The sequence below is a fragment of the Apis dorsata genome, unplaced genomic scaffold, assembly GCF_000469605.1.
Source record: "Apis dorsata unplaced genomic scaffold, Apis dorsata 1.3 scaffold_247, whole genome shotgun sequence".
Lineage (NCBI taxonomy): Eukaryota > Metazoa > Arthropoda > Insecta > Hymenoptera > Apidae > Apis > Apis dorsata.
Window position 1 is genome coordinate 94777 of NW_006263526.1, and position 11851 is coordinate 106627.

The following is an 11851-nucleotide window of genomic DNA, read 5'->3' on the forward strand; positions in this document are numbered from 1 at the left end:
GAAAAGATTCCTAACTTTCGTTTTAAGTATTGTCTAATTCTAATTTGATCGCAATCGTAATTCGTTTAAAGAATGCTTGCACAACTCACCTATTGTAATTCGTTTCCGGCGTTTAAAGTCGATCGTCAAGTCGAACTATAATGAGCGACGTTGATTTATAGGCTTAACCTTTGCTGTGTATTTCCTTATTCAACGTTTCAAATGGTTTCTTTTAAATAAAACATGTATCTTTATTTCACTATTATTAATTTTACATGTCATTTCTTTCTACGTCATGTAAAATCATATTATGATTTTGATTGCGTTAACTCATTTTTAATATTTATTCGATTCTGCATACACCAAGAATCGCTTCTTTTTTTATTTTCTTTGATTTTCTGGACTTTAGATATTACACGTATAGTCTATTATTTGCGTCCGTCCCATTCCGGTTCACCATTTTGAAAGCTTTTTCTCTTCCCTCCATAGTTTCTCTCTTTCTTTGTGTTGATGTCGTCGAATTCTAGTCTTGTAAATACCGCTAAGATATAATGTATTCTGTGGGAAAAAGATTCGAGAAGAGCTCGAAGGACGTTGAAATCCTTTCCTCTATTGTCCGTCACTCGACGATAGAAATAATTATCCCGATTATTCTATATGATTGAGATTTTGAGGCACAAAAGTATGTTACTTACAATATCTAAATATAAATATGGAAGATAACCGTTTTGTAGATAGTGACAATTTCTTTTTGTAAAAAATTTATATCTTAATAGGTTACTATTATTTACTCTTTAGATTATTTACTCGATAGAAATTCTTTCTAGTTCGAGAGAGAATTCGAGAATGGTGCTAAAAAGATTTTTTTCTCCATTATTTTGATCGGATCAAAAGATTTAGATACTTTTTGGAAATTGGAATTTTTTTGATTATTTTAAACTATAAATAATAGTTTATAAAATAGTCATTAATATTGTTTACAGGATATATTTCTTCTGCTGTACATATACAGAAAATTGAAGACCTTCAATGAAGGAATTTGGTGTTTCCTTTGCTTCATTGTTATCCTCAACGAGGACAAGATAGTTTCTGTGAACAACGCAACTCGCGACTTTTGACCCCCCGCTCCTTTCCCTTCCAAGCAAATATCGTTCTTTTGCTCGTTGACCGTCTCGCATTTGCGCTCTGACTTGTTAGATTTGCAATTTATGAGTTTGCTTCGAATCATGCTTCACGCTTTACTTTGTTGCCACGACAGATATTCAGGGTTATGACGCTTTAATATGCGATTGCCTATTTTCATCATATTTTAATTTTTTTTATCATAAGATTATTCAACCAAGCATGATTGTTACCTAATTGTTATTTTATAATAATATCTAATAAAAAAATCGATTAATTAATGAAAATTTCTAACTTAATAATAATTATATTTCAAACTTCGTTGCATATCATTTTATATCCAATATCAATTTTTGTACGGATTCGAAGGATTAAACAAATCTGAAATTAAAAACACTTTATCAAAGATTATATCAAAAATTTTTGATGAAAAAAATCTTTAAAAAATTATTCTCAACCTTCTCAATCTATTTCGTATATATGATATAAGTGACAACTTGTCTTGAAAGATTCGAATAATTGTAAGTCTTCTTTGAGAACAAATTCTAATCATAGAACGTTATCATTATTTCTTTAATCTCGATTTGCAGGTGTAGAATTTTGTTATCAAAGCTCCATATGCATTTGTACATTCTACTATATAAATTACTGGAAAAATATCTATTATATAAATAAGTAAAAAAATATTTGTATATTTATATTCAGTAATTATGCAATATGAATATTCTTATGAATTATAAATATGTAAATGTCAAAAATTTTATATATATATAATTTTAAATGTTATATATATATAACAGTATTATTGTGAAATTAAATTGTGAAGATTATAAATTTTTGCAAGTAAAATATAATTGTATATATGGTGTAGATTTATAAAATATGATATTATTAAATTTTTTTAAAAGAATACGATATTAAAAATATAATTTTTAATAAAGTAGAATTACAACTTAGTAAAAATTTGTGATTTTCCATATTTTTTGTTTTAAATTATTAAATAAAATTTTATTACAATCTCTATTATGATTTTTGAAAGACACAACCGCTTTATATTTTTTAATAAAAATTAATTAATTATTTTTATTAATTATTAATCATAGAAAAATTTTAAGTTTAAATAGGAAATACTTCTATTCATCACGATATTTCATTGCATTATGATATTTTTAATATTTATTCAAAATGGTGATTTACAAGCTGAATAATTAGTAATTAATATAATTAGCATTTACGTAATAGAATATTAGTTCATCTACGTCGTATACGAGGTTTTATCGACGAAGATAGTCCAAGACGATGGCTTACTCGTTACCGAACTACCTTGATCCGTTAACCTCACATCAAAGAACCTGCCTATTAAGTTTCTTGTACTTACTTTATTTCTTTTTTTACGTCTTTCTACTGTGTCGATATATGATTACTATTCGTGAACATATATTTAAATACATAAAATCTAATAAACGCTATAAATTTGTGATACATTTTATAAATATTAAAAAAAAAATATATTTAAATATTTATACCAATTAAAAATTTAAAAAAAAATATATTTTTTAACAATAAGGAAAACATCTTAAATGTTAATAATTATTTAATTTTCTGATATATTTTCTTACTTATTTTTCACTTTCATATTTAAAAATATTCTATATTGGTAAATCATTTCTGTTATTTCTTAAAAATACTCATGAATAAATTTTTCAATGTTCCCTCAATCGAATTGAGAAATCGGTTAATGTTCACATTTATTCTGATGAAGAAGTTTTCATTTCTAACTGGTTGATACTTTCTATCCGTATTTGAAATGTAGTAAAAGTTTAAGCCGCAATGATTGTTGAATAGAATTAATGATATATTGATGATCATTATTTTTATATTACTTTTTGCTTTCTTTCCAGTATTTGTTTCATCGTTCATATTCTTTTGTGTGTTATAAATAATTATTTCATATTTCTAATATTAATGATTTATTAATGATTTACAGTATAATTATGAAGCTGCGTGCCATTTTTAAACTTAGATAATTTACTATGTTTTAAGATAATGACATTTTAATATAAGTAGTCGAAGAATTTATTTGCTTAAAAAAAAATTTCTATTTTTATTTTAATTTAATTGTAAATTAATTGAAATATTCAGTATAATAATATATATAAATATTTGTATAATAATTAATTAAAGATATATTTATTAATGAAATTCAATTGTTTATACAATATTATTGAAAAAATCGTTACAAAACATAATATAAAGTAATATGTATATAATATGTATATAATATATATATATAATATAAAAGATATGTAATATATATAATATAAAAGTTACTGAATGAAATAATATGATAATATGATATGATAAAATATATGATAAAAAATATGTATATTAATTCTTGTTATAACAAATATATATACATTAATTCTTATTATAACAAATATATATATATATATTAATTTTTGTTAAGTATTAAATTAATCTTTCGAAAAAATTTTTTGAAATATAAATATATTTTTTATAATCTTTATTTTTTATGAATACTTACTTGATAAACATTCAGATAGAAGATAATTTTTTTATGTTTAATATGAAAATAATTTAGAGTTCATGACTATATTTTAAAAGAAAAAAATGAAAAAAATAATACAGTTTATTGTTAATAATATAATTTATTAAGTTATGATTATATTGAATATATTGAATATATTGAAAATCGTAATTTAATAAAGTATTTTAGATTATAAAAATAAAAATATTAAATAAATATTTGATAAGAAATTTTTGTTATTAGTTTCATTGACCTACCCCTTTATACATGCAACTTGTTCAGCTAATAAGTAGGTAATGCATGACACATTGCATAGTAACAGGAGTCTATTGAATATCAGAATTATTGAACTTTATTATTGATAAATCATATGATTTTCATTAAATAGCATAATAAATATTGCTAATACTTTAAATTTAAATATTATATAAAAAGATATATAGATATCATTGAATTTTTTATTCAATATTTTAGTATGTTACATAAATATTTAAAACTAAATAATTCATATTTTTTTCAAAGATTTTTAATGAAGAACGAATAAGTGAAAATATATTATAGATACTGATTATTTGCAAATATAATTTTCATAGGTGCTGGGAAGGCAACAATATATTGTACGACCGATGGTAATGGATGAAAGTTGTACACCTGGAACCGGTAGCGACAATCCGGCAGTTGCCGGAAGTAGCGGAATCATCAGTGAAGCAGCATTGGCGCATGCTCCAGCGTTAACTGAGAGGACAGTTCGAGAACACGGAATTCCTTTAGAGCAAGCCATTCAACAGGTGAAAAGCTCTTTTATTGAAAAGCTCTACATGATTTTAAATAATTATATTATATAAATAAAAAGATATAAGTTTATTTTTTGTTTATATTAATAAATAACAAAAAAAATGAAAAAATATATATATTTTTATAAATATATGAAATATTAAAAAAAAAATTCATTTTTAATAAAAGTTTGAAGCATGGTGGTCTTCCATGTCGTGCGTGACATCCGGTTCCGCACCACGTTTCGTCGTAGACGGTCAGGCGCCGATGAGACAATGCTTGCATCCAGAGGCATGTAACAAAGACATCGATGTGCCAGAACATTATACTCTCTTTCATGATCTTCGAAAGGAATTTGTTGCCTGTTATTCAACTCATGGAGAACTTTCAACATTTGGGATACAAGAGATGTTGGAATGTATCCTTTTTTAAATTTTATTAAATATTGATTTTTATATAGAATTTTTATATAGAATGTTTTGCTTATCTTTATCTGAAATCTTGAATTTCATAAAAATATTTTCTTAAAAAATTGTATAAAATTATATATTTTATTATTTTATGATTATTATATATATTATTTATCATTTATATATGATAATAATATATATAATAATATTTTATTTTATTAGAAAGAGTTTATTAAATAATTTAATAAACTTTTTTAAATGAAATGTTGTACTTTATTTCTTTATATACATGAACCATTTTGAAAACAATTTCAATATCATATAATTTTTAATTGTTCAAAATCACTAAAATTTCTATTAATACAGTAAAGTAATATTCTGTTTAATTTTGGTCTATTCTTGAGAATATTTCATATTTGTCATTATACTTTAAATGTCACATGCATATTTAAATATGTTAAACAATTCTTGATTATATTTGTTATCATGATGATATTCATGTTAATATTTTGCCTATATTTTATAAAAACTAAGAAAGAGAAACAAAATTATGTTGATACAAATAAAATGTTTTCAAAACTTGCAAATTAAATAAAATATTCACATGAGATTTTAAACAACTTGAAAAATTTAAGTTTACAAATCGAATTTCGAATTTCAAGATATTTCAAATGATAAATTTAGGCAAAGCATATTATATATTTACTATAATCATTTAATAGTATATGTTTACTTGTATACATATACTTCTCAGCGTGCCTTGCATAAACAGATATAGGATATCAAGTTACTCCCTCTTTCGAAGTGTTGAGACACGAAATATTTTAATTTTTGGATATTTAAAAAAGCACTCAAAAAAAAAAACGAAAAAAAAATAATACCATATTAAAATTTAAATGTTATAAATATTTTGATGATATTTTACTCATAGTTAATTATTAAACTCGATTGGTCGTCATGAGAACAATTCGTTGTTCAAAGTTGAAAATTTAGTTTTCGATATCATATGATTACCTTAAGGCGACGACTATGGTCGAAACGAGAATTCCAAAGCGTGCAGCCGTTAGGCGGCGCGACAGAAGTCGAATCCAACATATTCGATGAACTTGACGACGAACTAACTGCTGATGCAAAGTCAGTCCGCAAGTGAGTGGAGGGTGTATACGTATCGTGTTAACTGCGTTCCTACCGGTCAGCATATATGTATACGATTATAATAAATTATAATTCAATTTCTTAACTATATCTTTAACTATATCTTGGTTTAATTTTCGCAAAATAGATTTTTTTAAATTACATGTGAAAGTGTATGTATAATTATATTTATTGCTTCAATTTATGTATTGTAAAAGTGTATTGTAAAAGTGAAAACTTTTTTGATAATAGGTATAATTTACTAAAATATAAATTAAAATTTAAACTTAAGGTATGTTTTTTATTCTTAGCATGTAATATTTGTTGAAGCAATTTTATTTATAAACTTGTAGAAAATCATTTGATTTTACATATATTACTTATTTTTTATTTGATGGCAGTTATATTTTAACATGCATTTCTTTTTTATAAGATAATATAAAAATTGTAATTATAAAAATTGTAGAGAATATTTTTTATTATTTTTCGATATATCATTTGTATTTTTATATTTGTTTGAATATGTATGAATAATATAATAGTCATTTATACATTTAGAATATATTTTTTATATTTGGAATTAAAATTAAAAATTCGCTTTTGCATCTGAGTGTATATCAGATTAATTTCTTTCTTTATTCTGATTTCTTCTATTTGTATGAAAATTATAGACATTTGTAGATGAGATTTAATTCAAAAAAGAAAACATTCTTAATACAAATGAGTACCTATCATGAATCTAATCCAATCTCTATTAAACACGAGTAAAGACTATAGTATTATAATCATTTCACGACACTATTTAATCGTGTTGTGTGTCGATGTGTATCGTTAATAAAACAGAACCACCTGTGGCTAACGAGATACAATATACACAAATATCGATCGATGTCAGTGTCATATCACAATCAATCGACTTTTTTTTGATTTGTTTTTATCTATTCCAATTGAAAATTTCTTAAAATATTTCAATTAAGAATAACGGTTATATAAATTTATGATTCAGAAATATTTTATAATTATTTGAATCATCTTAATCTTTTATTTATGGTGTTTCATCTTCGTATAAATCCTTGATAAATAAATTAGAAATAATATTCTTTTATTATAAAAAATTTTATTAAAATTATTATGGTTATTTATATTTTTTGTTTGTACTTTGAATTTGATATCAATTTTTTCAAATAAGAGATGAAAAGCGACGGAAACAGATGAAATCAAAATGTACTGCCAATATCAATCGAATGACTTAAGAAAGTCCCAAGAAGTAATCATCACAGTCTTATCACGCGCAGAACACGGTTTAAAGGTCATGCTCGTAGAGATATTGCTAACAGCCTGACGACCAACTGAGATATGTGGATAATTATGCGCGTAACAAGTTCGTTCGATTTCTCGACATTTTAGTTACCCATGTTTTTCGCATAGTCATGTCTATTCTTTGTGAAATATTATAAATTTATATTGATATTCTGATTTAAAAAAATTTTATTTTTATAAAAATAATACTGTAATTTTTCAATATATCATAATTTTAATTAATATATATCATTTTAACAAAAGAGATTGAAATTAATTATCATTTTATGATTAATTTATAATTTTTTTGATGATAGTATGTTTAATAACGTTTGTACTTATCTCAATACATTTTTAATGCTTATATAAAAGAATCGATTATTGAAATCTTCATTTTGATATCAATATCGATAAACAATTTATGTTATTAAATTAAAACTGGTGATTTATCCTTGACTGATGAAAATTAGATTTCGGTCTACCATTAGATACTGAGAATGATTATCATGTAAAAGAAATACAAGATATGATCTGTGTAATACAAAGAATGATAAAAGATGGTAAGTCGTTGATTAATAAATCTTTATACATTTTTCAAGTTTGAGTGCAATGTGAAAAACATGAAGAAAAAAAGAAAAGAAAAGAAAATAAAAAAAGGAAAAAATATATTTATTTTTTCCATTATATGATACAAATTTTTTTTCTTTTTTTAATTAATGTGTCAGTTTAGCATATTAAAAAAAAGTAGTCTATTTCTTAACAAAGATTAAGGTTCACATATGATATCTCTATCTTTCTTGAAGTACGAGCAAAAAACGTATATTTTGTATTGCTCGCACTCAGTAAACATACTTGAATATTTAATCATAATCGTTTTTGATTGATCGATTTTTGATTGTACTGTACTGTAATTAACTACATATAGATTTATAAATTAATGCCATTCTATTCTCAACTCCATGTAACTGAATTTCAATTAGTTTGTGACTAAATCTTTGAGTCTATTTTTTTATCATTAATAATGAATTATTCAAGAATATTTTTCAAAAAATCAAAAGTTCCTTTTATGATATGAGATATATATAAAAAACATTTTTGATGTCTTAATTTAAAAAAAAATTTCTTATATACTTATAATTATCGTAATAGTAGAACAAAATGTTAAATTAAATGTAATTTCGCAATATATAAATTATTATGAATTTAAAATTCTTTCATTCGTTATTTATATTATTTTTTATTCGTTAAACATATTAACTTTTTATTGGATATTCATATTATAAATATAAGTTTCTATATACAATATTCATCTTTAGTTTCCAATTTTACTTAGTTATGCTTGCTTTGCTTAAATGAAAAAATGTCGACAGAAAAAACATGAAGACAAAAAAAAAGAGAATAAAAGAATAGAACGAATAGTGTTGTATATATTTCAGATCTATATATTAGTTTCTTATGTGTGTTCATAGTTTATGAGTGCAGGTCAAGCTATGTAACGTTATGAGCAGTGACAGTCATAATATACTTCTTATCACAATGGTGCTCAACTCAAACTGATTTTAATTTTCAATTTCGTACTTACATATCACGTGCTAACTATGACAAGTGCGTGCGCGCATTTTATAAGCAAAAATTTATTATTTGTCTTAAGACACGAATGCACGTTTATTTTATAAGTATTTAATATTTGTTGTATTTAATTTTGTAAAATTTTTATATACATGAATATCTATTGTGTCATTTGCAAATATTAAATAAAATTTTCTTCCTTCATATATGATATATAAATATTTTTATAAAAGAGAATTTTAAAAATGATGATGAAAGTTTCAGTTCATAAAATATAAAAAGTTTTTGAAAGATGTGCTGACATATTACATTGAGTAGGCAAATCAAAACTAAGCATTTTGCTCAAACTTGAGAAATCGGAGATAAACCTGCCGGTGTATGATTACAAAGAAAATGCGAGTGTTAAATGGTAATTTTGGAACAATGATTATATTTTTTTTTGCGGGAGAATTAATTTTTTTGTTTATAATAAGATAAGATTTATATTAAAAACATTTTATTACATACAATATTGAAATTTATCACATTTATATTTTAATTTCATCGAATATAATATTTTTTAAACAAATATTTTAATGAATAATATTTTAATTATTGATAATTATTTTTTGGATCCAAGTGAGTCATTGCAATTATGGCATAACTAACTAAGGTTAATCGCTATTTTGTTCTTTTTGTATTATTATAAATTTTATCAAAATGCTATCAATCATTTATTTCAATATTCATTTCAATATTTATTTTATTGTTTTTACTTATTTTTTTTATAGGTCACATCTTCCAAAATTCTGAAACAGTTAATATTATTTTAGAACCTGGTATATGGTAAGTTCTCATTGAATTTTGATTTGTTATTAATTAAATTTATTTTATTAATTTTATGATATTTTTTTATAGCTCAAAAGATGAAGAAGTTGATAATGGCTGTGTAGTAAGAGCTAGAGGTCTTCCTTGGCAATCATCTGACCAAGATATAGCAAAATTTTTTCGTGGCTTAAATGTTGCTAAGTAAGTGAAATTTATAAATTTTAATTTTAAGATTGAAATTTAATAATATATATTGTAATAATTGCTATGATATTTTTATAATAAGCCACTTGGAATCGTATAAAAAAGGTAAAAATTTATATCCAATTTATAAATAGATTTATGGATGAATATATATTACTCAAATTGTAATGTTTATTTTATATATATAAGATTTATAAGAATAACAATTTATATATAAGATTTTTAGAACAATTTAAAATATTTTTTAATATTTATCTTTTGGTTATGTAATGATAAATATTATCTTGGGTCACGAATCTTGTGAATTATTTGTATAGTTCTCTAATGATTTTCAAGAATTATAATTCTGATATGTATAATTTCTATATTTATTTTATCTATATCTTCATTATTCTTTATTTATTTCTTACTATTTTTTATATTATTATCTATAAAATTTTAATTAGTACATTGATTTGTATTACAAAATATCATTATTTCACAGGGGTGGTGTAGCTCTGTGTTTAAGTCCTATGGGAAGACGTAACGGGGAAGCATTAGTACGATTTGTTAACAAAGAACATAGAGATATGGCATTAAAAAGGCATAAACATCATATGGGTGGAAGATATATAGAAGTCTATAAGGCATCTGGAGAGGATTTTGTTGGTGTAGCTGGTGGAACTAGTGGTGAAGCTCATGCATTTTTATCTAGAGGAGCCCAAGTTATTGTTAGAATGAGAGGCTTACCATATGATTGCATTGCTAAACAAGTGGTATATATATAAAATTTTCTATAATAATTTCTTCATGATTTTTTATTCTCATTTTAACTATATATTATTTTTCAGTTGGACTTCTTTTTATCAGGGCAAAAGCCTTGTCATGTATTGGATGGAGAAGATGGTGTTTTATTTGTGAAAAAGCCAGATGGTAGGGCAACTGGAGATGCATTCGTTCTTTTTGCAAAAGAGGAAGATGCTGTGAAAGCCTTAAGTAAACACAGAGATTGTATCGGAAGTCGATACATTGAACTTTTTCGAAGTACAATTGCTGAAGTTCAACAAGTACGTAAATAATGAGAGTAACAAAATAAAAAAAAGAACTAATAAAAACTAAAAATAAATATTATATATATGCATATTAATTTTGATTAGGTTTTAAATAGGGCAATAGATCCTAAACAAGTTGTACTTCCAACACCACCTATTCCACAACTCCCTCCTATAGTTCCACAGCATATTATCACTTCTGGTACGCGTAAGGATTGTGTTAGATTGCGTGGTCTTCCATATGAAGCTCTCGTTGAACACATTCTTGAATTCATGGGCGAACATTCTAAGAATATTGTTTATCAGGGTGTACATATGGTTTATAATGCTCAAGTACGTACATATATTTCTTCTATATCATAATCATATTTATATATAAATTATTAATATATATTTTGTTTGTTTATTCAGGGTCAACCTTCCGGTGAAGCGTTTATTCAAATGGACAGTGAAAGTTCAGCATATGCATGTGCATCACAACGACATCATCGTTACATGATATATGGCAAAAAGCAACGATATATCGAAGTATTTCAGTGCAGCGGAGACGATATGAATTTGGTATTGACAGGTGCAGTAACTCCACCATCAACCAAGGCTCTACTATCACCCGGTACGTTGACCACACAAACTCCCGCAACTTTGACACATCCGCCTCCGCCGACGCCGGTACCGGTACCGGTACCGACGGCACAACCTCCCCTCTGGGACATTCACGCGTTAGTACAGGCTCAAGCCCAAGCACAAGCGCAGGCTCAAGCGCAAGCTCAAGCTCAGGCTCAAGCGCAGGCAATTCGAAATCAAGACTTTTGGTTAATGGCTCTAGCCTCAAATCCTCCTCCCACCTCTACAACTCCTGCTTCCCCTACTTCATCAGCTACGACTAAAACACTTGCTCTACCGGGTCCGAATCCACAGCATCAGATTCCTGCCTATGCCATGGCACCTTCAGCAGCAGCTGCAGCCGCTGCGGC

General features: G+C 25.2%; 2 protein-coding genes across 2 annotated transcripts in view; both read left to right on the plus strand.

Annotated features, from left to right (window-relative positions):
• Window positions 1-11851, plus strand: part of LOC116184846 (RNA-binding protein fusilli-like) — a 16399-nt gene that overhangs the window by 3419 nt on the left and 1129 nt on the right. Inside the window, exons 2-10 of the mRNA XM_031510594.1 lie at window positions 4243-4437; window positions 4613-4841; window positions 7737-7826; window positions 9606-9660; window positions 9733-9843; window positions 10331-10601; window positions 10677-10892; window positions 10983-11210; window positions 11289-11851. Coding sequence (XP_031366454.1) covers window positions 4243-4437; window positions 4613-4841; window positions 7737-7826; window positions 9606-9660; window positions 9733-9843; window positions 10331-10601; window positions 10677-10892; window positions 10983-11210; window positions 11289-11851 — 1958 coding nt within the window. The remainder of the gene's footprint in view (window positions 1-4242; window positions 4438-4612; window positions 4842-7736; window positions 7827-9605; window positions 9661-9732; window positions 9844-10330; window positions 10602-10676; window positions 10893-10982; window positions 11211-11288) is intronic.
• The window catches only part of LOC102675506 (protein transport protein sec31-like), an 11150-nt gene continuing 10656 nt past the window's right edge, over window positions 11358-11851 (plus strand). The window contains exon 1 of the mRNA XM_031510596.1: window positions 11358-11490. The gene's annotated coding sequence lies outside the window, so the exon portion shown is untranslated. The remainder of the gene's footprint in view (window positions 11491-11851) is intronic.